Below are 24,859 nucleotides of genomic sequence, written 5' to 3'. Positions count from 1 at the left end.
TGGGCTTTGGCCACTCTGTGGTACAGAGTTTTGGACTAGATGGGCCATTGGCCTGATCCAACATGGCTTCTCTTATGTTCTTATGATGCCACTGGGGTAGGCTCCAGCAGGGGACAATCCAGCCAGAAGGCCAAGCTTGCTGAAGGCAAAAGAAGGGCAGGCTTGCTCTGAGGTAGGAAGGGCCCAGAGACACAGTAGCTCTCTGGCCAAGGCACCAGCCAGGGCATAACTCAGTCTGGGTTTGGGTGCCAGTGGGAGGGGTGAAGACAACAGACATTAAAAGGAAGATTCCTGACGATGGCCAGGGAGGAGCTTGTGGAAGAGAGCAACAAGGTGAAGCAATCCCCTCTGCTTCCAGTTCTGAGGCCGAGGGCTCCCATCAAGATGGTGGAGAGGCAGCCAGGTGAGACTGGGCAGGAGGAGCACCACAGTGTACTGGAGTTGGAAAATATGCATGTTGTTATATTCACACAACATTGTAATTGCATGATTCAGGAGCATCATGGGCAATAATAATGACTGAACAGGACTAATACAGAGACTAACCATGGAGTTAGTGCTCCTGCTCTTCTCAAGAGAAAGGCTTTACTATCCATGCATGCCTCAAGGGGGAAAGAAAACATTGCCCCAAACAATTCCTTCTTGGTGCCACATGGAGAAACATAGTGCAAAATGTAATAATGGGGGAGGGGCATTTCATGACTGTACAGAGGACTATAGGTAAACAACCAGTTTTCTTCTTTGTGATCTCCACAGTCCCACACAGGGATGATTAAGCAAGCTAACATATCTGAAGGCCAGCACAAAAGGCCTCAATGGGGCTGATGGGAGTTGTATGCAAAAAACATTTGGAGAGCTACCGTTGGTCACCCCTGTTATTGACTATAGAAGACAGAATAATAGAATCATAGTGTTGGAAGAGACATCCAGGGTCATCTAGTCCAACCCCCTGCATAATGCAGGAAATTCATAACTACCTCACCCCCACACCCCCAGTGACCCCAGCTCCATGCCCAGAAGAAAGCAACATCAAAACAACCTTATCCTCATATATAGTAAGAAATATGGACAAGAACATAATCCACACGTCACAGGGGCATCAATCAATATGTAGGCAACAACTATGAAAACTGTCACCTGTAGGAATTTGGAAGACATAGATTACAGTTGTCAGTTATTTTAAAGTGTTTACACGTAAACTGAGAGATAGGTAAGGAGAAACACTAAGCTAGAATGGGAAGGTCAACTGATAGATACAGGTTATAAAAACCCTATTTTTAAAAAAACTGATTTAGAATACAATGTTCATCAACCAGAAAGAAGGCAGAAATAGCTGCTGCATGAACACATAATGAGAAAATGGCTAACTCTGAATTTCATAAATGCAAACAAGTACAGAAGAGACTGCAACAAAAATAAGAGTGAAGCAAGTCCATCCTGCCACATGGGATTTCCTTCTTAGTGTTCAGGAGAACCTGTTGGTGAGATTCAATAGTTCTACCACAGATAGGGTTGCCAAGTCCAATTCAAGAAATATCTGGGGACTTTGGGGGTGGAGCCAGGAGACTTTGGGGGTGGAGCCAGGAGACATGGGGGCGGAGCCAGGAGTAAGGGTATGACAAGCATAATTGAACTCCAAGGGAGTTCTGGCCATCACATTTAAAGGGACCGCACACCTTTTAGAATGCCTTCCTTCTATAGAAAATAATGAAGAATAGGGGCACCTTCTTTTGGGGCTCATAGAATTGGACCCCCTGGTCCAATCCTTTTGAAACTTGGGAGGTATTTTGGGGAGAGGCACTAGATTTGGCACCTCTACCTCAAAAAACAGCCCCCCCAGAGCCCCTGACACCCACGAATCAATTCCCCATCATTCCCTATGGGAATCGTTCCTGGAGGTGCATAATGGCTGTGGGGGTGGAGCTTCCCCCGCCAGCCAGCTGGCTGGGGGAGGGGGGAAGCCTGTAAAACCAGGGGATCCCCCGCTGGGAAGCCTAACCACAGATTGATTCTCCAGCTGAATACATATCCTATGGACATCTTGGAGGCAGATCCTTTTCTAGTTTGTGTTAAGAGGTGACGTACTACTAGAGATGCCAGAGTTCATTCCATGATATCAGAAGAAATCTGGTTACCGACTAAAGTTACAAACACCACCTTATTTATAGTAAGGCTGTACCCATGAGTGTATAATCAAACACTCTCTTGCAAAAAAGCGAGAGGTCTGAACCATTCATGCTGGACTGTAAACATGGCAACTGCTATAAGCACAAATTGGCAATGAATGGAAAATGTCAACTGAACTGGAATAAGTTAGAAAACAGCAATCAATCAAAGCTGCCTGATCAAGTAGGAAATAAGATCCCTTTATGGGATCAAGAATCCTGACAGTGGAATGAATGCTCTGCAGATACTTCTGGCAACTGATAAAGAAATCAATAGTGCTTGGTGATGATAGCACAGATTCTCCTGAGAATTCAAAGAAGAAAGTAGTCATGACACTTTTGTTGAAATAGTTATCCAACTAACATTCCATTGGAGAATTGATAGGTTGGCACATTCCATTCCCTTATATTCCGACACTGCATTTATTAGGAACAGAGCAGTGTTATCATATTCATGAACTGAATCACTTTGATTTTCAGTAAGTTGATGCATACTTTCACATTTCCATTTGCCTCTGCAAAAGACTGTTCCCTACTTTGCCACAGATTGCCACTGCTTTCAGCATTTTACTCCACTAAAGAGTATACACCAAATACATTACCTTTATATAATGTTAATGCATTAAACTGCAGTTTCTGCATGTATATTTTTGTATCTCTGGTTATGCTACTTGTTTCAAAGCATATTGAAGATTATAAAATATTACCTTCAGATCACTTCCAGGTAAGGTACCAATTCCATCCTTCCAGTCCATTGCACTAAATACATCAAAATCTTGCCCACTCCCGCTAGAAGCTGGTTCGTTCATTGTGTGTATACTGTAAAAAAAAATAAGAATGACAGTATGAAAATGTTGTCTGTAACCCAGTGTCACATTTGACACTTCTTCAAGCACACCACATGATTTTTAGAAGTGGTTTTGCCCACCCCAAAATACTGATAACAGCCTACTGTAAATAAGAATTATTGGGCAAGATTCAAACAGTCCTATTCAATCACCTACAGCAGTTCTGCGCATATGACTCTGCCAGCTTTTTCTTCTTGCTGTGGTTAAGACTTCTGCCTGCTCCATTTTGCTGATCTGAAATGGCTCTGGAAGACACAGTTTGCCCCACTGGGCAATCTTTCATGTACTACACATACATTTCCCAAATAGGCTATATATAAATTGCCCAAATGGCTTTTTCAGTTGGGAAAAGCAGCATACATTGAGGGGAGGCTTAGGCTTGTCCATGTCTGAATTGGGCCTCAATGTGCTTGAGAAATAGATTTTAATATTAAACTTCCAGCACGTCTTCATAGGATACTAAAACCTGGAAACTCTGGAACATGCACAATCCCTGAGAAACGGATCAAGAAAGACTGTGTTCTTAATTTCAACACACATGATGATGATAATTCATAAAGTACCTAGAATTGCTATTAACTCCATGAAAATGAACAATTAAGAAGGGAACATTATTGATAGGTATTAGAGAAACAATACTAGACAAGAGAATGCTGTTCCTTTACTCTAAAACAGTGGCACCCAACCTTTTTGGCCCCAGGGACCGGCTCCAGGGCCAGCCCGCCAACCGCAGCCCAGAGCAGGAAGGGTGGGCAGACCCAATTCGGCTCCCCCCCCCGCAGTGCCTCCTTCCTCCAATTTTCCTCCCCCATTTTCCTCCTCCCTCCCTCGCCCCCCCTCGCACAGCCTCACCGCCTCCTCCTCCCTCCATTTTCCTCCTCTCTCCTCCCCCCCCCCCCCCGTGCAGCCTCGCCACATCTTGGTTAAAACAATAATCCAATCCCATTTCTCTGGTATTTTTTCTTGCTTCCACAACTTCGCATATAATGTCCTAGCAGCTGAAAGCAAGTACCAAATTATAGTTTTATCTCCTTTTGGAAATTTTTCCATTTGTAATCCCAACAAAAAAGTCTCTGCAACTTTCTTAAATTCATATCCCAAGATCTTAGAAATTTCTTGCTGAATCATCTGCCAATACTTTTTTGCTCTTTTACAAGTCCACCACATATGATAGAAAGAACCTCCATGTTTTTTTACATTTCCAACATCTGTCTGGCATCTTGTTGTTCATCGTTGCCAATTTTTTAGGAGTCATATACCATCTGTACATCATTTTAAAACAGTTCTCTTTAATACTATGACACGTCCAAAGCTTCATAGAATTCTTCCACAAGTATTCCCAAGTTTCCATCTGTATTTCTTTATTTACATTAATTGCTCATTTAATCATTTGAGATTTTACTACTTCATCTTCCGTAGACCATTTTAAAAGTAATTTATATATTTTTGAAATTAACTTTTCATTATCTCCAAGCAGAACTTTTTCCATTTCTGTTTGTTCTTTTCTTATTCCTTCAGTTTTGATATCATTATCCACCAAACTCTTTATTTGTTGCATTTGAAACCAATCATATTTATTATTTAACTCTTCAGCAGTTTTCAATTCTATTTGCCACTTTGTATTTTTAATAATTGATTATATGACAACCACTTTTCTTCACCTCTCTCAGCCGTTATTTTATTACTTCAGCTGCCACTATCCATAACGGTCTTCTCTCATCTCCATATTTCTTATATTTCATCCATGTATTTAGCAAATTATTTCTTATATAATGGTGAGAGAAAAAACTGTCCATCTTTTTTCCATAATACAAATACGTGTGCCAGCCAAATTTATTTCCGTGACCTTCCAGCACTAAGAGTTTTTTGTTTAACAGAATTATCCATTCCTTTATCCACACTAAACAAACTGCTTCCTGATATAATTTTAAATTCAGTAGTTGAAATCCACCTCTCTTGCATCTGTCAAAATAAGATTTCTGCTGCAATCTTTTCAAATTCCATTCCAATTCTTTATTTAACAAATGTCTCATTTGCGTTTGTAATATTGTAATTTCCCTTATAATTTTCTTTTCCCCTGGCCTTTTTCTCAACTCCCCTTCTTTTTTCTTTATTTCATTTTGAATGTCCAACAACTGTTTTTCTTTTGCTCTCTTATCTTTATTATTCAAAGTGATCAATATTCCTCTCATTACTGCTTTGTAGGCATCCCAGACCATCTGAAATTCTATATCCTCTTTGTCATTCATTTGAAAGAAAGCTTTAGTTTCATTTTCTAGGTATGTCACTATTTCTTTATTCTGTAGTAAATCTTCATTCAATCTCAATCTTCTCAACTTCTTAGACAATTTTGAAATCCACATTATTGGGTTATGGTCAGCCCCAATTTTAGGTAAAATCTCTATTTTCCTTGTTATAAGACCTAAATCTTTAGTGCCCCACAACATGTCAATTCTGGAAAAAGTTCTATGTCTTGCTGAAAAAAAGGTATAGTCCCGCACTTCAGGGTTAAATTTCCTCCATATGTCCTCCAAATTTTCTTGTTTGACCAATTCAAAAAAAGACTTTTTTATTATTATTTTTTTTCCCAGACCTATCCAGTGAGTTCTTAATTGTTCCATTAAAGTCTCCCATTATCAAAACTTGGTCATAAGTCAGTTCATCAAATTGTTGTATGTCTTTTTAAAAAGCATCCTTTGCACCATTAGGCACATACAGTCCCAATAACAACAGTTTTTTTGCATTTAATATTATTTCTACTGCTACAAATCTTCCATCTTTATCTTTAAACACTAATTTTGGCTCCAATTCTTGTTTAATATAAAAAAATCACTCCCCTTTCCTTCTATTCAGCCAATGAAAAATATTCTAACCCGAATTGTTTATTCCATAAAAATTTGTAATCCTTTTGTTTAATGTGCACTTCTTGCAAACAAACTATATTACAATTTTGTTTTTCAATCCAATGAAACGTTGTCCTTTTTTGTGGTGAATTTAGTCCATTTACATTCCAAGACAATAATTTGTAATTCATCATGGTGCAAATTCTTTATGTTTTTCATAAAATCTATGCAGTTCCTGCACATTTGTAATTGTGATTCTTTTCCCCTGAAGTTCAAAGCTCAAACCTTCAGGTATTATCCATCTAAACCTCATTTCATTGTCCCGTAATTTTCTGTCAGTTTTTTATATGGTCTTCTATCATTTATCACTTGCCTTGGCAGCTCCTTCATAATTCTTACTCTGCTGCCTCCACTATCAATGTCTTTTCAAAGTTTTTATTCATGATCTTTTCCACCATTTCTTTTGTCATGTATCTTATGACAACATCTCTTGGTAAATTATTTTTCTTGGCATAGAGTGAGTTCACTCTATACATATAGTCATACATATTTTTCGTCTCTTCAGGATCTTCCTCTAAAAATTCTGCAATTATTATTATTATATATTCTTTCAAGTCACCATCTTCCTTTTTGGGTACTCCCCTCAGACATATCTGAGTCTCCATCAATTTGCAGTCATGGATTGTCACTTTTTCTTGTATTTTCAACAAGGTGGAGTCATGTACTTTCATTCTCCCTTCTACCTTATGCACTTTCTTAGATGTTTCCTGTCTCTTTTCTGAGATCTTCCATATCTTTTTTAATCTCTTCTATAATTTCTTTTTTTGATGCAGTTATCTCTTTCATGCCTTTCATTATTCTGGCCTCCATTGCCTCTAAGTGATCCTGTATTTTCTCCAACGAAGTAGCCCTTGTACGGGTTTGCTTGTGTTCTGACATTTAAAAAAAACGAAAATTTTGATCTCACCAATTTCAAATTTGATTATCAGGTTCAAAAAATTAGAGCTTGCTTTTTACAAGCCTAATTTCGCCATCCTCAGAGCTTCCCAGACCGAGATATTAATTTTTAAAATTTTTAAATCCTTCAAAATGGCTGTCGCGACTTTTTGCTTCTCTCTAAAAAAATTTTTCCCTTTTTCTTTTAAAGGCTTCTAAAGTCCATTATAAACAATATGTCCAATAGTATTTATCTTTTTGTCATCATATCAATTAATTCCAACAATTTTTAATGTCCCGAACACTTTAAAAACATTATTTTAATTTTGACCTCCTTGCAATGGCCGCCGATGTTTCTCAATGGTATTATAGTCCTAGAGTAGGCTTTTCATCTGCCACTTCCTGCTTTACTTGCCACCAAATCTCGTTTTCACTGGTAAAGATATCTCACGATACTTGACGTACTTCCTGTGTTGATTGTATATGCTGCAGGTCTGTGACGATGGTGCTCTTTTTTCAAAACCGCAAGTAGACCAAACAATAAATTCCTTTCCACTTTTTAGCACTGTCCTTTAAATTTGCAAAGTCCAAATTTCACCTTTTCCTCCCTTTTTCTTCCTAGCTTTCTAAATTTCCATTTCCCACCTTCTGAATTTATTCTGTTCAGCTGTAAATAGTCCCGGAATGAAAGATAGTAATCTGTACCTTTTCTGCCAATTATCCAGATCCACACTGGTCTTGTGTAGCTTTAGATGTTTAACAAAGTCCAAGAAGGTTAGGATTCTGTTGAGCTTATGTCAAATAAATGACTCTGAGAACTTCTGCAGATGATGAAAATGTAACTCTTCTCCGTAGATCCCTCAAAGCCTCAAAGGAGCCCCCCCGCCGGGACTCCCTTTTAGCCAAGGTAAATCTCCTCAAAGTTTCCTGTGCATACCTTGGACTAATCTCTAAGTGAGAAAAGTAGGCAGTAGGCATTAATTTGCCTTCCACTACCCCGAATAGAAGTTCCAGCCTGCTCCCATTATGAGAAGCAGCTCAGCTCGACATTTTCCTCCCCCGGAAGTCTCCAGCCTCACCACATCTTAAAGGTGCAACTTGAATCCTACTTTGTTCTACTGCTTCAGACCAACATGGCTGCCCACCTGGATCTATCCTCCTCCCCCCCATTTTCTTCCCTCGCCCCCTGTGCAGCCTCGTCACCTCTCCCCCCCCCATTTTTTCCATTTTAAGGCTGGGGAAGGGGTGGTGAAGTCCTTCCAGGCCGCCACCGCCACCAAACAGTTGTGGGGGGAAAACTGCCGCAGCCAGTGGCAGTCGAGGGCACGTTGCGCCTCAGTCAGGCACCCCCCAAAGCGCTTCACACACACCCCAGGCCTGCAGTGCTCACCCCCTCCTTCCATACCCTTTCTGTCCCATTCTGTTGCCTTCTCCCCCGCCCGCAATCACAGTGCACCACCGCTGCCAGGGCGGGGGGGGAGGCGATGGGACAGGAAGGAAAGGGAAGGAGGGGGTGGGTGGCGGTGGTGGGCTCAGAGGAGGAAGTAGACATGCCGTGGACGGCAGGGTGGGGGTGGGAGGCAACAGGAAGGGAAGCAAAAGAGGTGACAGAGGAAGAGGCAGGCACGCCGCAGCTGCAGAACCCAGGTGCAGGGGAGCAGGAGGCAAAGGAATGGGAAGGGAAAGGAAGGGCGGCTGGCAGCCAGCAGCAGTGGCAAGCAACGCTGCCCTTGCCTCCTTCCCACTTGAGGAGGAGGCAAGGGCAGCATCGCTTGAAGCTGCTACAGCAGCTTTCCCGGTGGATCAGCTGATCGGTGGGAGGGGGAGGAAGCGGGGAGGCTGTGTGGTGGGAGGAGCAGGCCCACAGGGGGGGAGGGGGCGGCGAGGCTGTATGGCCCATGGAAAACAGGCCATGGCCCACTACCGGTCCACGGCCCGGGGGTTGGGGACCCCTGCTCTAAAAGACAAAGCATTTGTCAATCCTTAAAGACACTGGCCCTGATCCACCTAAAGCTAATCATGATTAAATTCTATTGGGGCAAACAGAATAAAATACATGTTGCTAACTTAAAGTTCTATTGTGTTATATAGGACAGACCCATTTAACTTTCAGGAACCACTAGTATTAAATGTTGTTGTCTCCGGTAACACTCTCTCTCTCATTATGTATGTTGTTAGCTCTGGCTAGTGTTGATTGTTCACTGTTTAATGTACCTATTTTTGAAATATTTTTTCCTGTTTTTTATACCACCTTGGGTCCTGCGGCAAAAACAGCAGAGCAGAAGCTTTTGAAACTGAATAATCAATTCAAAAGCAGCAATACAAACAAGTTGTAACTATTCTTTCATGTTTATTCAATGTACAGAAATGATGCTACCCTTAGGACCTTTCAGACTATCATTTTATAGGACAATAAATATGCAGCTCTTTCTCATCTCAAATATCTTGCTCAAGAAAGCATTCCAGAATTTTTCTAGCAAACAGCTATATTATTGTTGGGAAAATTCTGCAGACTCTGTTACAATATGAAGTGTGTCTGGAAAGTGGCTGTGTGATTCACACACTCATATATGACTGTACCTGTTACATCACAGATGACAGCAAAACAATTGCTCCTATGAATACAGTACTGAGAAAATTCAGTGCAAAATGCAGAGAAGCTCCTAGTCAGATTTTTATTCTTCTTTCTTCCCCCACACTCATGCACACAGAGCTAGTATTTTTGTCCTGCTAAAGTAAATTTGACAAGAGTCAAGTGCCATTTCATGCAAAGCACCTCTCCCTACAGTGCTTACCATCCCACATACTAGAACATGTTATCCAACTTCTTTCTAAAGAGGGGGAAGAAGACTGTCACAGACTCTTGTCTGCTATAGGTATTGGTTGAACAAACTTTAGACTTGACAATTTGTTTTAGTTTTCAAATTTGCAAAACAAGTACAAGTTCTTCTTTCCCAGCAATGTCCTCAGCTACATCCTTGGAAAGGAGATACCTTTGAATAGATGGATTGATGCCCAGAAAAATCTTTGAACAAGTTGATCTAATAGTTCACAGTTTTGATACATCTATGTCTACGGGAAATTTCTTCTAAGCTAAGAGAAGTGCTCACCTCATACCATCAGAAATGACATACTGGAATGTTTTGGTATGGCCATGTAAGTTTCATGTTATTGGGCCTATATAACAGAGCCACACCCAAAAGATCTCCGAATCTCTCAGCTATGGGTTGCATACGACTATCCTCCTGAAAGCACTTTGGGTGAGAATCTAAGAAACTGTATTTTATCTTTTTAGATAGGATAAGGGATAAATAATGATATGTATATATTTCTGATATCATTTACATATGCAAGTATATTTAGCATCACAGTGATTTTTTTCATATTTACTCCTTTCAGGAATAATATTGATTTTTTAAAAAAATTTAAACCCTTAAAAGATAAACATGAGTGATCTTTAGCTGAGACAAAAGTTTTCAATTGACACCTGAAAATAAATAATCTATTGACTTCTCTTCAGTCAGAGAGGGCTGTAATCGACAAAGACTGTGTATCGAAGAAAGTAGCAATCTGAATATAGGCCTGTGATTCAGTAGTTATATGCATTGCTTTGGAACAGGCACACAGACAGTTTGTTTCTATATGTCTGTTTTAAAAGGACTACTTCCCTTACCAGGCAGGAATAATAGTTCTGTTACAAGGCAACCCTCCATCAATCTTGGGACAATCACACAAAAGTGATGGGGTACATATTTGAGATATCAGGGACATATTTTGAGGTAGGGTTGCCAGACCCTCCACCAAGGTCAGGAGATTCCCTGCCCCGCGCCATGCAGCTAGCTGTCAGGGGACTTACTGGAGGTAAAAGAAGGTCAAAGCCTGCGTCACCAGCCACAAAGGCCTAAGCCTGTCTTTGTTCCTAGTAAGTCCCCCCCACACTCACCCCCACCAGTTGCCAGGAGGGTTACCTGGCAAACCTATTTTGGGGTGACTATTAGGGTAAGTCCTTACAGTCATGAAAGTAACAAAGTTCTGTGATGCCTTGAAGACTAGCAAATGTATTATGACATATGCTTTCATCATACAATGCATCAAGAGATGCAAGAAATGGAAGAAAGATTTGCAACCAAAGTTACAAGCATCAGAAGGGAGGAATTATTACAAAGGTCATAAGGTAATGTTGTAACATTGTATAGTAAAGCAGATGAAAACAAGATCCAGTGAGAAGAATAAGCAATCCATTCAGAGTTATGTGGACCTGCACTCCCTACTAAAAACTTTATACAAATAATTAAAAACAGTAAAAAAAGACCCAAACAAGAGAAACAGTAACTCCAATAGCAACTGAAGACAATATGTATATTTTGGGGGGGGGGGGGGGCAGGGAGACAGGCAAATAAAGTCTTCTTCTGGCACCAGAAAGATATCAGACTGAGAGGCAAGCATAGGTTTGTGGTAAGGGAATTCCACAAGCAAGAGGCCAAAACAGACCTGTCCTTAATAGCCACCTCTGAAGATGGGGACACACAAAGCAGGGGTTCTGATGCAGATCACAAGGCAAGTTATATAACATCCCTGGGCAATTACTCAAATAGTAAAGAGGCAAACTCAAAAGAGAAGGACATTAACTAATAACCTGCTGCTGATACATAAATACGGGTGTCTGTTTCTGTTGCCTTCACATCAAGCAATACCTATAAACAAAAGCAGCGTATATTTCAGAATTTTAAAATGCCAAGGTATCATTTTAACCATGACTTAAATCATAATGTGCTCTGTACAAACAAAATATATAATGTTTTTGTATTTACAAATAGCCTGGAAGCTAAGAACATTAGTATATAATGTGGCCTATGTGAGCAGTTTAGTGAAGCAGACTGCCGGCCACATACTACAAGAAGCTTTCAAGTAATCACAAAATGTCCCTGTATACAGCACATTGCATTAATCAGAATGTAAGCTTACCTCTTCAGTGTGAGTGTTTTAATGGCTTCTGCTGAAAGGATAATAAAAATGTGAAGGGGCTTAAAAATGATGTAATGGCATGCTTCTTTAGAAATCTTGCTGTACAACAGCAGTTGTATCTGCCTTCTCAGTCTATGGCAGGGGCTACATCTAACCTTTTTGACAAACTTTTATATTGTCATTTGATAGACGGATTAAAATAGGAAATGAAGTCTAAGCTCTTTGCATGTTTTGCTGACATATTTTCAACATTTGTTGTTGAACACTGATTTACAATTTGTTGTTGTATTTTGTAGGCTGCCACAAACATCATTACCCAAATCATCCCCTTTGCAAGACCTGTCACATCAGAGCATCCCCTATACATGTGCAACCAACACACAAAACTCAGGGTATAATAATTTCAGTATATTATATACACACTTTTTATCTGACACAACAAATCCCGACCAAAGGAAAGACAGGAGGAAGATAAAGCACTTAACCAGCAAGTTTTTATCTTAACAAAATACAGACAAATGGAGACTCAGCATGGAAAACTGAGAGTAGGCAGTTGTATCACAGAACCCAAGCAAAATCAGTTCACCCAATCCTTATCAGTAGGTGTGTTACTTTAAGCCAACTTCCTTATTAAAATTACCGGTACTTTTAATCCAAATTATGTGCTTCTCATTCTATTAATCTAGAGCAAACCAACTTAGAGAGAATAAAATAGAAGATAGGCTGCGCAAATTGGTACCAGAAGGTACAAATGTGAACCAAGTTTAGGATGGGGAGGGAGGAGTTTCTAATTGGGATGCATCAGGGAAAAGTCAGTTGTTGTAAGGAGAGCCAATCTATAAGAAGAAGAGGGGAAACTTAATAGAGGGGAACTGGAAAGAAAGATGTGAAAAGTTAATTTGGGAGAGAATGTAGAATGGTAGAAAGGAAATCATATTCTGCCTCTCTTGAAGAGGAAATGTCCAATATCACCATGCTTGTGGTGATAGGAAAATGATTCTGGGTGGAAACCATTTACAAAGTGTGGAGGGCTCAAGAAGGCCTTTTTATATATTTGCCAGGGAAGAACTGCCATGAGCCCAGTATATTGGAATATTTCCTGGTATTGCACCAGGACTTCGGAACTTAATTGGTGGGTTTGGGGCTGGATGCTGATAGGTGCAACAGTGATTCAAGACCCCACTGGTGCATACTGAGAAGTTTGAGCAATGACAGAATAATGTAGCCAACTTACAACAAAAGGAGCATTAGAATAGTCATGGCAGATGTACATAGAATAGGTGTTGACATAGATGCTGTCTAAGAGTTGACCAAATGATAGTTCCTGGATTGTTTGCTAAAAACACACTGGCTTGGACCCCACACAAGGCCCATGCAAGGATCCCAGATCCTCCCAGTTCTCCCCTCACCCCAGGAAACTGTATTCCCAGGGTCACAGAACCTAAGCAGAGTAATAGTTATGTGGGTCAGGAGGCTGCAGTAGGGATGGCAGAAGAAAGCAAAAATCCTCGCTGCTGCCTTTTGAGTGTTCTGAGCTGAGCTGACAGAAGAGGCAAAAAGAAGCCATTCCACCCTTTCCCTTCCTCACTGCAGCCTCCAGACCTGCATATGGCTATTACTCTTTGTGGGTTCCATAACCCTGGCCATAAATTTTCTCAGGATCAGAAATGGCTGTTGGATGGGAACAGCTGGAATTCTTGAGACTATCAACACTTTCTGCTGATATATAATGGGATCCAAACCATTGTCACAGAAATGACAGTCTTTACTAGCTTTTATATGTATCCTCTCTCAGAGTCCAACATGTCAGATAGAAATGTATTTCTTTAATGCAAAAGAGATCAAAGAATTCAGATCAAAGAGTGAGACCTTTGGAAAAGTAGTAAGAAGAGAAACTAACTGATAAAAGAAGAATCTATAAATAGCAAATATGACAAAATAGTAAGAACTATAAAACTGTGGTGATTTAACTACATACACTGACCCAAATCCATGCCAATGGATCATGTATGACTGCACTTCACCCTTTAATTATTGTATGAAATGCCATACCTGTTAATAAGCCAGTGCAGTAAGAATTCCATGAATTATTAATAGACTGCTTCCAGAATTACTCATTTTCAAATGTTTATTGCTGATCCATGAAAATATCACATAAACTGCAGTCTGTCTGAAGTTGGAGTAAATATGGATGGATCAAGTTTAGAACACTTTAAAATATAATCTAAGTTCTAAAGTCTGTCTCAGAGCCTACTGAAATCAAGGGGTTAAGTAATAACAAGCTGGGCATGCCTTAGGGTCAGTTCACTAGTACATATTTATCATATAGTGACTACATCAAGAAACACCCACAGTTGAACAGCCAACACATATCAAACAATAAAAGCTTTCATATTCACACACGCACACACACATATATTAACAGAACAGTTTACACGTTGAATCATCTAGTATTGTGTATAGAGAGCCCTTGTATGTCTCAATTCATACAATCAAATAACATTTTAATAATTAAAGTATGACTAGGACACTTTACCAAAATCACTAATGTAGGCTGAAATGACTAATCTACTTTCTAAAAATGTGTCAGTAGGAATATTTTTATATTTAAGTTAGTTTGTAAAAAAGCGTACATCAAGTGAACTATAATCACCCTCAATTATTTAAATACACTTTAAAACTTTTATCATCATCATATATTAGAGTTAAAACCTGTAACTGATATATAATCTGTGAGGCAACAGTTAATGTAATGCACCTCCAGAGATAGGAGTAAAACATACACTCAAATGAAATACTCTATCTGTGAAATACAGAAGACAAGGCCTACAACATGTCCAATAAGAGATTCGGGTGGTGGTGGTGGGGGAGGTTTGGTATTCTAGGCAAATCAATGCAGAGACATGATTAATCTCAACCTGATCTGGATCTGCTGAAATAGTACAACAATATGGATTTGATGTCATCATACATTTTCACTCCAGCAACAAAAAGGGGGCCAAGACCTGAATCCCCCTTCCCCTCTCTCTATCAGCAGCTAAGTGAATGGCTACATTTGTGATAGGGCTGTGCAGGGGGGCGGGGTAGAAAAAGCCCAGCAAAAACTCATTTGCATAATAGGCCACAACACCTGATATCACCATTGTTTTGTACAAGGGTTTTTTTGGTAGAATAAGCCCAGCAGGAACTTGTTTGCATATTAGGCCACACCTGCTGGTACCAAGCCAGCCAGAACTGCGTTCCTGCTCAAAAAAAGCCCTGGCACTGTATTCTTTTCCTGAAGAGATTTGCTGGCTCCACCTGGCCTCTGATTAAGGACAATCACTGAGAATGGGAGAATTGCTAGCCCTAGATCAAAGGCAGGTCTCCCCAATTGGGGACCCAGTGGAAATATACAGAACTTTGTTAGATTACTTATTAGAAACACCTACTTTTGTTTCTGTGACATGTGTAGGGCAGTGGATCCCTGGCTGTGGACTGTCCCAGAGAGTGTTGGTGCAAATTTATTTTCCAATCCCTTCATTATTTCTTGCTTGCCATTTATAAATCAACTGCTTATATGGCATTCACCCAATGAGAGCGGACAACTTAGCTATATCAATCAACCTGATTTCAGCCACAGGGAGGGAGAAAGAAGTGATGAAATGGTTACTTTTCTTATGAGCAAAGGAAAGGATAGTTAACGTTTTGTCAATCTAGCTGTATGTGATATTTTCATGGATCAGCAATAAACATTATGATTTTATGGATCATGTGATATTATGTGATATTTTCATGGATCAGCAATAAACATTATGAGCAAAGGAAAGGATAGTTAACGTATTTAGCTCTATTGTCAATCTAGTTGTCTTGGAGAGATGTGGAACATATTCTATGAGCTTTCCTCACTTGGCTGTAGCTCTGACAGAACTCAAACTAGCATGTAATGTCAAACTGGTGATGTAAATTTGGGCAGGAAATTTGACAACAGGGAAGTAACATAATATGACTAGATCTTTTGGTCTTGGGCTCAGCTCCAACACTTGGAAAGGCATTTCAGCTACCTATAAAAACTTATTGGCAATTTTAATGCCAAATACATTGTTGTACAGCTATAATCCATAGTTTAAACCTGATGTCAGCTTGCTGCATACAACAGAGACCTAGTTACTTGAACCCAACTTTATTTTTTGCTGTCAAGTCAGGAAACCTTATAAGGTTAGGAAACAGCAAGGAGGGCAACCCAACTAGAGATGTGAAGGTCTGAAAAAACCCCAGAAAAATTTGGAAAAAAATGGTTTTTTTTTCCATTTTTTTTCCTGAAGCCTTTTTTATTTTCCAAAAAAAATGAAAAAAAGGAAAGGAAAGGGAAAAATGATTATGGAATGTTTTATTTTAATATTATGAATAAAATATTTTAAAACAAGGTGTTCAAATATTTTTCAAATCATTTCTAAAAAATATGTATGGTATCAGATTGTTCTAATTTCTGTGCACTGAGGACAAGCAAGTCCTAGGTCATGCCCATTCGTTGAAACTCAGTCCTACACTCCCTTCTATACACTTCCCCCCTCTTCAATTATTTTTATGAGAATGAGTTTTTTATTTTTATTTAATACTAGTGAGAGGAAATATGAATAGCTGTTACTTCTGGATTTTTAAAAAATTGTTTTGTGGAGGTTTTTTGTCTGTTCCACATATACTAGTAAACAGTTCAGGAGATTGTTGCTCCATTTGTTACAATTACAAATAAATATTATTTAAAAAGTAAATTCTATTTGTAATAATTGTTTGGATACACTATATTTTTAATATGCTAGTTGTGATTTCATGCCAAATAAAATTGTCCATAGTCATATTTTATGTTCCTAAAGTAACAGAATGACTTTTGATCTGGAAAAGAAAAAAGTGCTAATGTAGCATTTTTTTCTCCAAAAATTTCCGTTTAAAAAAAAAAACCGGGAAAAAACTGGGGTTTTTTCCGAGCGTCAAAATTTCCAGAAATCTTACATCTCTAGACCCAACCTAAGGATCAAGACAGAAACCTAGAAGTCCGAGGAGTTAAAACATTTTCACACATGCTATTGAATAATGTGCCTTTAATGTACCTTAGCAATCATTTGAAAGTGGATTTTTCCATTTCACACAGTAAACTCCAGTTGCAAAGTGCATTGAAAGTGGACTGAAAGTGTATTATTCAGCATGTGTAAAAGCAGTGAACATCTATTTATTGCAAAGAGCACAGTAACTACAAATTAAAAACATCATTAATAAAATGCAGATAGAAACAAAGAGGTAGTGAGTATCACATCACATCCATTGAGATATTGCATATAGCATCAAGTATAAATTATACATACAGTAAACACTGGACCAATATATTATCAATACCAAAAATGTAGGGGGAGTGGACGGGAGTACATTGTTCTCCATAAAGATCACATGTTCCTTTCCAAATTTTCTGTTCTGAATATGGTACATATTGAGTATGCATATGGTACTAGACACACAAGTTACACTGGAGATTGTTAGTGTATTGATTATCTACCACTTAACAGATTTCCTCACTGACTTTGAAGAAGTCATGAGATCTCTCAGACTTTTAGTTTAATTTCCATTCCAAACCTGCTATTCTAGACATGACGCTGGAGTTCACGGCACACATAACAGCCGTGGTCCTACCCCAGTGTGTGTCTGGCTCAACAGTATCCTGCTTTTCTCCTGCAAAGCAGGATTCAAATTAGTTCAGAAAAGTAAAACAAACAGCCATCTAAAACTGCAATACAAAAGGCAAAATATCCCCTCTAGTATTATATATACATCTTCCAGTCAAATATTCAAGAAAATTCTACTACTTATCAACTGTCAAAGGGTAGTTACAGTTTTGATTTGGTTGAATGTGCTTTGGAGGTAATGTTATCTGGTTAAATGCAATAATCATGTGGATACTTAATTAGATATACTGTGTTTATATAGCTTTTAAAAACTATGTAAAACAACAACAAAATCTAGCTAGTATTCAAAGGTCTCTGAAAGCTAACTGTAATCCTGTTAACATTTCTTAGGATTAAGTTCCACTGAATTTAGTTGGATTTACATTTGTGGCCCATGTGTGGATAGGTGAGAAACTTGTAATTAACAATGTACATTCTTTCAGCCCACATATTTTTACATTACAGGTTGCTCTACTTCATTTTGGTGCAGTTATGGCCCTCAGTGCCTAAAACACATTTGATTCCAATACAGTATGATGGGTCTACTCCCAAATGTAATTCATGTTTCCTTTTTCCCCACTGCAGCCTCATGCCTCAAGCCTGTGGCAGTTAACCAAGGTACACTGCTGGGGATGTACAGACAATATTATCAGCCAAACCCCTTCAATGCCTGCTTTCCTAGTTCACATCTCTTGAAAAGAATCAAAACAAACAAACCCAAGGACAGATGTGGTACACAAAATGATTGCAATCAGAAATCAACACATTATCATCACCTACACATTTTTGTTCCATTTGAAGAAAAATCTGAACACAGGTCTCTACTGCCCTACCATTTATTACACAGCATTTTAATGCAGACTAGCTTAGCATGGAATCACACAGAAACATTGTAAACTAGAGAGAACCTCAAACAACAGGTCCAAGCTTTCCACAATTTTTCTGACAACCAGTCAGCCTCTATCACAGTCCTGCAAACAGTTTATACCAAACTAAGAGCAGCTATTGAGGAACGAAATTTGACCCCCAACTACAGCTCTATCAGTTCTCATTCTCCACCTAGTTTCCTATACTGCTTTTCCAGACTCATTTGGCAGTCAATTCAATTCCGTTATTCCATTATACCCAATCCTATGCATCATTTACTTGGAAGTAAGCCCCAGTAAAATATACTTCCAAGTAATTATTTTAACTTGAACATTATTATATGGAAATATTTATATCCTGAATTATTGCATTATTCACAGATTTGCTCTTCAACTGATTATTTTGTACTTGAAATGCTAAATGAAATACTGCATGCTTGCTCCTTCCACTTTTCGATTAATCACTACAGGAACACTGTCTCTGTTCACATGAATACCTGTCCTTATAATGTTAAAACAGATGAAGTGTTAATGGAAATACATTATATTGATCAGAAAACTATTTTGTCAACATACAACAGGAAAAGCCCAATTAAACTCAATGACTAAACCCTTCATGAATAATAAACATTACATTGTAGTCAAACAATTCATTGTTCTTAAGAACTCGCAGAATTCCAAATGAACAGTTCAGAATAGAAGTGATAAAATAAAGCTGACTTTAAAATGGCAGTTCTGCTATAAATACAAACTAAAAACAGCCCTAAACTTCCCAACAAATATGTCAACAGGAGTTGGAAAAACTGATTTCATGTCATTAATTTGATTTGTTTAACAGTAGACCATAGAAAGTAACCGAAGATACAGAGCATCTCAGGGAACATCAATACTCCCACCACATTCAACAGCTCAGATGAAGCAGGATTAATCCAATAAAACACAAAGAAAAGAGAATCCCCCCCCCCCCATATTACATCCTCCATGTGGAGATATTTCTTTTCCTGAAGATGGAAGAAACACTCTTACTTCCAGTTAATCAGAAACTCTGAGAAGACAGATATAATAAATGAAAAAACTGATGTATCGAGGTTGTTGAAAGCATCTAAAAAATTGTGGGGGGTGAAGGGGATGGGAAAGACCCCTCTTTCCCTCCAACTATCTATATTCAAAATTACAGACAAGCCAAAGTGTTTTGAAGTACATATAATGTACTTCATTTAATTTACAAAGCAACTCATAGCATACTTTATATGAAGCACACACCCAATCTTCAAACATGAATTCAAGCATGAATTTTCCCTTAGATCGGATCGGATTCTTTAGGGTCCCTGTATGTCTGAAGGAAAATCCCTATCTGAAGCGTATGCCTGCACTTCATATCTCCAAGACAAAAATGTATCTAGTGCAAAATCTCTCTTAAGAAGAGACCCTCTGATTCCATCACATCTCCATTTAGGATTCCAAGAAAGCAGCTATTCTATATTTACCTGAGCAAACCACAAAACAGGAGTCGATTTCACCTTTAAGACCAACAGTTTTATTCAGAATGTAAGCTTTTGTGTGCATGCACACTTCTTCAGATGAGGAATGAGGTACAGAATGAGGAAACCACAGTTCAGAGACGCGCCCTTCTCACACCTGCAAAAAGTAATGATCCACTTGATAACCAAATAGACATTCTGTAGATGTGATGTTTTTTTTTTTTTTAAAAAAGGATGCTTACGGGACAGCTTCAAGTACTCTGACAAGAATTCACTACCTGTACTCCCCTCACGTCTGCCCTTTGCAGTTTCAACAATAGGAAAGGATTAACAGACATCTTGACCCAATCATACAAGCTTCAGTTCTTCTTTACCACAGAAATATTTGCTTTGGTAGAGAGACCAACAGCCCTCATAAAAGCCAGCATGATATAGTAGTGAAGCGTGACAGACTCTAATCTAGAGACCCAGGTTTGATTCCCCACTCCTCCACATTAAGCAGAGTTAGGAAGATAAGGAAGAACATTAGGAAGAACTTCCTGACCGTTAGAGCAATTCCTCAGTGAAACAGGCTTCCTCGGGAGGTGGTGGGCTCTCCTTCCTTGGAGGTTTTTAAACAGAGGCTAGATGGCCATCTGACAGGAATGAAGATCCTGTGAATTTAGGGGGGAGGTGTTTGTGAGTTTCCTGCATTATGCAGGGGTTGGACTAGATGACCCTGGAAGTCCCTTCCAACTCCATGTTTCTATGAGTGGGTGACCCTGAGCCAGTCACAGTTCTCTCTGAACTCTCTCAGCCTCAACTACTTCACAAGGTGCCTGATGTGGGAAGAGGAAAGGAATGTACTTGTAAGCCACTTTGAGGGTGCGGTCAGATGAACACTTTGATCCATTGTTGTTGCTTCTCCCCAACGGATTTAAAGTGCTCATCCAGAGATCTGCATCTGTCCTCCGTTCCCCCTTGTCGGCCACCCAGCCTCACCTCCAACTTTCCTGACACTGGATAAAGTCCGGTGTTTTTGGCTGAGCCAGTCTCACTGCACACTTCTGACATCTGATCATTGTGTAGCGCATTTGAGCCATTTGGGAGGTTTACAGTCCTTGGCTGCCATTTTTTCACTGTTAGCAATGTGCACATAACCACATATTTGCCCAATGGCTAAGTGGTTATGCACACATGCATACTTTTTAAAAAAGAAAGCTGCCTGCCCACCCTCTCCGTGGTGACTGCACAGCAACAGCCCAATCACTCAACCATGGGGTGATGTGGAATTAGGGGGGTGAGTGAGATCGCATTTCTCCAGAACAAATAGTTCCAGAGAAATAAGAGGTGTGGTGAAGCCTGTAGTGTGACTGCCCCCTGAGACTCCTTGGGGTAGAGAAAAGTGGGGCATAAAACCAACTGTTCTCATAAACATTCTAATGTTAAGTTTCTACATCTGATACATTTTTATTTATTGTTAAAAGCTGTGGACTTGCTCTCAAATTATTCCAGGACCAAGTTGTTAACTGTTTTACGAAAAAATGCTTATGCAAGAAAAGCCTCCCAACTCCCATTTCCCCCACAAATTTTTTTAAAAAAATCAATGCATTTTATGTATTTGAGTGTGTAAATCTTACTCTTATGAGTACTCATTTTAAAGTAAATGTGATGTGCAACTAGCGTAATCTTCTTCATAAGAGTTTAGTAAAGAGCAACATATGTTTGCAAAATATAAATTAAAAGAAAACTCTTCAGTGGAAACCAAATACTATGTAAATTGTCCTGAATCAGCACACAAAGCAGAAATAAAAAGGAAAGCAGCCAATTAATGCTATTCTGCAATAACATGAAGAAACTGGATGGGGATAAATAAAAACATATCCACAGCTGTCTACAACAGGTAAATATGTTTTAATATTTATAACTGTTGAGCGAACAATTAGAAACAATTTGATCATACAATAAACCTCATAAATTTCATCCGATAAATTCACTAAAAAGATTATAGTTATCAAAAAGGTAAGGCTGGTAGTAAAATAAATAAATAAAATCAAGGCATATTTGTATATAAGTATATATTTTAAAAATATAACTTTTTAAAAGAGAATAACCAGCATATCAATTGAAAGGAAATTCCAACAAACCTCTAACCCCTGTCTTTAGGCCCAATCTGAATTTTCCTTTCTAGACAGATACCTCTAATCCACCAGTAGGGGTCCCTCGTTGGCCAGTTTTGGAGAGAGGTTTTTTTTTTTGCTGTACTTTAAACTTTTCTAGAGAAATATTGTTCTCACTCAAGATCCATATCAGCACCCCGCCCCCCAAAAAACCCGTGCGCTGAAATTTGAAAAAGAGCCACGAGGGTCCCCTTTGCCTTCAACTTTTTACTAGGGGCCCCGATCAAACATCAGCAAAGCTACCAAATCTGAGTTGTGCCTCAGAGGCTGCAATGAAGTTTATCTCCCAATCATTTACTTTGTCTCTTCTTTCACGTTAGAAACTGCAAGTTTAGTGAATCAGCTTTTCAAAGGGTGTGTATCTGTAAACAACCTCACCGTCGTCTCCACTTTCTCTGGAGGGAAATGCCCCAGCAGAGGACGAGACTATTATACACGAGGCAAAAGGTGTGTGCGTGAGAGAGACAGAGAAACCGTAACTGAGGAAGTTGCATAATGAAAGGCTCTTGTTTGTTAAACGGGTCCCGTTTTTCTTCTGGAGCCTGCAGGGGAATCCGGGAAGGGGAGGTTGCCTGAAATGAACACAAGACGTTTTTCGCCCTTCTCCTCCCGCACTCCCCACCTTCCGAAAAGCCTTCGTGCTCCCCCCCCCCCCATCCCCGTCTTCCACAAGAAACGGTTCTAGGTAATTTTTTTTTTCTTGATTCGTATAGATGCCGCTCCAATAGTCAGAGCCCTCCTCTCCGAGAAAATAATTACCCACCTTGTTTTTTGATACCTACATATAGAGGGAGGGAGCCGTCTCCCTGAAGGTCTCCTAAGCCCAGCTTCCCTTCACTCCCTAAGCAGACACTTCTGAGGGGGTGCCTTTCGAGAAAGGCTCGCTCCCGTCAAACTTTTTCCGGCATACTTCCTCTTTCTGCGTGTGTGAATAAAGGGGAGGGGGCTTCAGCAGAGTCCCCACCCCACATTTCGGTTATTTTCTACCCCCCACCCTCCCCACGCACACCGCCCAGCAGGCCTTTCTTCAGGTTCTCGCACACTCATTCCTGCGAAGCTTTAGAATGAACGCCTCCCAAGCTCCCCTATGAACAAGTGTGTCACTACGGCTTTTTATTTGCACGGGCTCCAGGAAGCGCAAGGATATGAGCGGGCAGCAAAGTTGCAAAGCTCGCCTAGCATTTAGGGGCACCTCTGTGCGGTTAGCAGCAGAATTCAGACGAAGCATCTTCATCAGAGCTGTAAACATGTCCCTTTTTCTCACACACACACACACACACACACACATCGCCGCGACTCTCCTTGGGAGGGGGCTGCTGTTTCAGCCCCGCTCTCCTCCCCGGAAGACAGCCCCAATCCCCACCCCACACGTTTTCATTTAGGGAAATCCACGGGAATCGAGCGCTCCCCGCCACCACTACTGCTGCCAGGAGCGTCTCTGCGCGTGTGGTGTGTGCGTGCGTGTGCAAAGTTTGCCCAAAATGGCGGAACTGGGGAGCTCGGTATTATATTTCTATATAGCTACACATAAGAAACACGCACACCGCCACGCGCGCACGCACACCACAAAGTCCAGAAGCCGCACAAGGGAGACAGGGTGGGAAAGAAAGAAAGAAAAACCCTCCAGGACTCGCGGCGGCTGCTGCGCGCGGAGCTGAATAGGCCTTTTGCGGGAGGGGACACAACACACGCCGCACATTCAACCGGTATATCCCGCTGCAGCCGAATCGGGATGGGAAAAGTCCTTTCTCCCTGCCTTCCCGGCGCGCTTCCAACCTTTATTCCCCCACTCCTGAGGCAGCTTGCGAAACACACAAAAAGGACTGCGGGGTGGTCCTTACGCCGCCTTCTCCCACCGCCCCAAACCCTTACTGTGGTTCCCCCCGCCCTGCTGGAATTAGACATCACCCCTCCCAATAGCCCTTCTCAGAAGTGTCAAGAATTCGGTCGCAAGCTCTCTAGGCGGGTCGGCAGTCTGCAAAATCCGCCCCCCCCCCCCACCCGCGCCTTGACTGTGAAATGTTCCCCTCATTTCCCTCCCCCCCCCCCGCCGCCGCCGCCGCCGCCGCCGCCGCCGCCGCCGGTCTCCCAAATACTCGTCGCATGTTTGGGAAGGGAGGGGGGAATGCAAAGGCACCTCTCTCTCGCTCTCTCTTTTGTTCCTTTTTCACTCGCACTCACTTATGATTTAGGAAAGGTCCCCAGTGACCCACCCACTCGTCGGCCACTTCAGAGGCATTTGCCCACTTTCCCCACACATTAAGTTCCATCCCCTGTGCTAAAGGTCGGGATGGATCTGATCCCTCTTCTCTGTCTCCCCCCCTTTTTTTCCCTTCCCCCCCCCTCCCGATCCATTTCATAAGGGAGGGAGAGGAGGTGCGCTTGCTTCCCTTTATCTGTCTCTCTAACTTTCATCCTCAGCGACCAGAGAAAATCCAAGCCACCCTCAGCATTTTGCATTGCAGTTCTCCTAATGGGTTAACAATTAGATCGGAACCAGCCGCTTCCTTACCCCCCCAAATTCTCTCTCTTTATTTTTTTTCTCCGTCTCTCGAGTAGTCCTGACAAATATGGTCCAGGGCTGCGGGCACAAGTGAGCATGCGCCCGTAGAGTCAGGGCTGGGGAAAGGGGAAACTGCTGCCGCTGCAGCAGCCGCCCGGGTGGCTGTTCTTCCTCCCTTCGCTGCTGTGCCTCTCTGGGAAAGGCAGCGGCAATAATCGCGGATGCCTCCCTCCAGCCCCTATACAGCCACAAGAGCAGCATCTTCAAGGTGCATCAGTATCTCTGCTGATTTAATAGCAATGCTGAAAGAATAATAAAAGGCAACCAGCAGCGGTGCTGAAATGTCTATTTTTAGGCTCCTTTTTTACAAAAAGAAAAATTACTTTTCTTTCAAGAGGCA

General features: G+C 40.7%; 1 protein-coding gene across 3 annotated transcripts in view; it reads right to left on the bottom strand.

Moving 5' to 3' along the window:
• Positions 1-24,581, bottom strand: part of L3MBTL3 (L3MBTL histone methyl-lysine binding protein 3) — a 125,761-nt gene extending 101,180 nt beyond the window's left edge. The window contains exons 1-2 of one of the 3 annotated variants that reach the window (XM_060239233.1): positions 24,469-24,581; positions 2,873-2,984 (exon numbers count right to left, since the gene is read on the bottom strand). In XM_060239233.1, coding sequence (XP_060095216.1) covers positions 2,873-2,984; positions 24,469-24,557 — 201 coding nt within the window. In that variant the 5' untranslated portion in view covers positions 24,558-24,581. Of the gene's footprint in view, positions 1-2,872; positions 2,985-11,757; positions 11,907-24,468 lie in introns of those variants that run through there. The other 2 variants (XM_060239245.1, XM_060239236.1) reach the window with 2 other exon arrangements.
• Positions 24,582-24,859: the final 278 nt, after the last annotated feature.

Source organism: Heteronotia binoei, chromosome 1 (genome assembly GCF_032191835.1).
Source record: "Heteronotia binoei isolate CCM8104 ecotype False Entrance Well chromosome 1, APGP_CSIRO_Hbin_v1, whole genome shotgun sequence".
In the NCBI taxonomy this organism is placed as follows: domain Eukaryota; kingdom Metazoa; phylum Chordata; class Lepidosauria; order Squamata; family Gekkonidae; genus Heteronotia; species Heteronotia binoei.
This window is presented reverse-complemented; position numbering and strand designations above follow the sequence as displayed.